Here is a 2605-nt window from a genome sequence, read left to right as displayed (position 1 = left end):
CAGCAGGTCAAGGCTGCGGTGGCCAGGAGCGGCCACTGCACTCTAGTCTGGGCGACGGAGTGAGATTCCAACTCAAAAATAAATAAATAAATAAATAAAAACAGTATTTAGCGTGTGACGACAGTGATCATAACAGCAAAAATATATAAAAGTAATTAATGTGACAAGTACTTTTCTAAAAGCTGGAAGAGGTGCTGGGAGAGTTGTGGACATAGGGGATGGGTGAGGTGTGCTCCAGAGAACACAGAGCAGGCTCCTGGGAGCATACCTACCCGAACTCGGTTGATGCCGCCATAGTGGGGCACCATGGCCAGCTCCAGCTGAGGCTTCCGCTCTTCTTCATCCTCTTCATCGTCCTCTTCCTCCTCTTCATCACTGCCCTCTGAGGATGGGGGCTTCGTCCCATGCAGATTGTGCATCCGAAGCATCATTAGTCTGGGAGAAAAGGTGGGGTGAGTTAGGCACTGGATGCCAGGATCCTTAGGGAGAAGGAAGGCCGCAAACTCAGATTCTTGGGTCTGGGAAAAGCAGAAACTGGAAGCCCTAAAGCCTCGGTCGGTCCGAAAAAGGAGCTGAGGACTTGGACTCCTGGTCCTGAGATAGCCTCGGGTCTCACTCACCTGTTTTTCTGGGCACTGTCTGCCTGGGTCCCGGCACACAGGTAAAGCGTAAGAGGAAGCTCTGTCCGGTTGTCTCCCAAGTGATCCCGGACTATGTCGAAGCTGAGACAGGGGGCGCCTAGGGATGAAAAGAGGGGATTACGAGTTGGGTTGGGACAAAGAGATCTCGGCCCCTACTTCCCTCAGGGACCAACCGTCTCTTGCGCGACATCACCCCTCTTAGACCCCAGCCTTCTCTTCCCGAGCGCCTCTTAAGGGCTCAGAATCAGCCACCGCGAGACCCAGGAGTCCGGACCCTCAGCCCTACCAGTCTGCGCTTGGTGGTACAGCACATAGGCCTCCTCGTCCATGACCAGCTCCTCCCCTTCGCGTAGCGGCGGCCCCCGGCCGGGCAGATACACCTGGGCCGGTCTCTTGGAACCTGTGTCGCAGGACTCGGCGTCCATGGGTTCCCCGGTTTCACACACGCGCCGCTGGCCCTTGCGCGCCGCCATCTTCGAACCCTCTCGCCGCCGGCGCGAGGTGAGCGCGTCACTTCCGGGTCCCGGTTGCACCCATTGCGCCCGCCCCACGGCGCGGTTATCTTGAAAACCTCCCGGCCCAATAATTAGGGAGGGCGGTGGGGGAGGGAGAGGAAGGGGAACTCAGGTAAGGGCATCGGCTGGGCAATGGCCCAGCGAGACAAGCCGCCAGCGGATACGGAGAAAATACAGCTTCCGCGTGACTTGCGGGCGCTCTTCCTCGTGGCAGTGGCAAGGGCTTCTGGGAGTTGTAGTTCTCCAGGAGGCCTGTTGTCCCCGTCCCCTGGGAGGGCTACAGGCCCGGACTCCATCTTCCACCTTCAATTCCCAGGGCTTTCGTCCCACTTAATTAATTACTCATATATGCAAACTTGCGCTTTTACTGACTGGGAGACTGGGTTTCTGCTCCCTGAGGGCCCATAAAGCCGGTTTCTCCTCTCCCTGTTATGATGGCTTTAATTTCTTTCCAAACGCTTTAGTGTAGACGAGCTGGATGTTACGTGTGAGTTAGTGGTTGAATCCACCCTCTAGGGGCAGTCGATTGCCTAACCAGGCATTCACACGGCAACCCTGGTCAGCGAGCACTTAATCAGAAGTCCACCCTCTGGAGGCCGCTATTACAAGTGCTCGGCTCTCTTTATCGCCCATCAGCACCAGAGGTTTGGCTAATTGGCATAATGAAATGTTCGAAATAGATTCTCATTGGTGAGATTAACGACCTTCAAGATAATGTGGATTGGCTGGGATATGTCAGACACGCTCGTCGCTTGCACGAACAGGATCTTAAGAGTCTAGCCAGCCTCGGTGCCTATAGGCGTGGGAAATGGGACCGCAGGTTTGATGCTAACATGGTTTGCATCCGAGATCTCTCACCGCTCTCTTGGGGTCTCTGCCCCGGCCCCCTTTAAATCTCTCTCTTTTCGGGGTCTTTCCCCTGCTGCCCTTTTCTGGATCTTCGCCTCCCCACCTCCCTTTGAGAGTCTCTAGTTCTCGTCCTGTCTCCTCTTCCCCATGCGGGACTTTTCTCCGTTTCTGTTTCCTCCAGAGAAGTTGAGGGAGGCTAAGAGACAGACTCGGGGCTCAGGCGTGGACCGAGGAGGCATAAAAACATGGTTTATTCCAAACACGGCAATGTGGGACAGGGGAGAGGGAAGGGAGGTCGGTGGCGAAGTGTGGACTCCCAGACCCTCCCCTCCACAACCCAGCCCCAGACCCGGCTGGAGATCTGGGAAGAGGAGGCAGTTGGGGGTCTGCTGTCGTCACTGAAGGGCCACAGATAAGGGTTGGATTTGGAGAGGGTGTGGTTGGTGGCACCCGGGGCGGTCGGGAGGTCTGGCAGGGTGGGAAGTTTTGGCTTGAGGGAGGTTGGGTTCATCGCGGGGCAGGGGAAAGAGGGGCTTCCGTTGGGCACGTGTCCTAGGTCAAAGTAGGGACGAGCGATCGAGGGTGGAAAAGGAGGAGGGG

At 56.4% G+C, this 2605-nt stretch overlaps 1 protein-coding gene across 1 annotated transcript in view; it reads right to left on the bottom strand.

Moving 5' to 3' along the window:
* GRWD1 (glutamate rich WD repeat containing 1) overlaps nt 1-1276 on the bottom strand; it is a 6802-nt gene extending 5526 nt beyond the window's left edge. The window contains exons 1-3 of the mRNA XM_008056847.2: nt 928-1276; nt 621-738; nt 273-435 (exon numbers count right to left, since the gene is read on the bottom strand). Of these exons, the coding sequence (XP_008055038.1) occupies nt 273-435; nt 621-738; nt 928-1114 (468 nt within the window). The 5' untranslated portion in view covers nt 1115-1276. The remainder of the gene's footprint in view (nt 1-272; nt 436-620; nt 739-927) is intronic.
* Nucleotides 1277-2605: the final 1329 nt, after the last annotated feature.

Source organism: Carlito syrichta, unplaced genomic scaffold, assembly GCF_000164805.1.
Source record: "Carlito syrichta isolate Samal-C Ts95f unplaced genomic scaffold, Tarsius_syrichta-2.0.1 Scaffold85413, whole genome shotgun sequence".
Classification (NCBI taxonomy): Eukaryota; Metazoa; Chordata; class Mammalia; order Primates; family Tarsiidae; genus Carlito; species Carlito syrichta.
The sequence above is the reverse complement of the archived record's forward strand: the minus strand, read 5'-3'. Positions and strand labels throughout refer to the sequence as shown.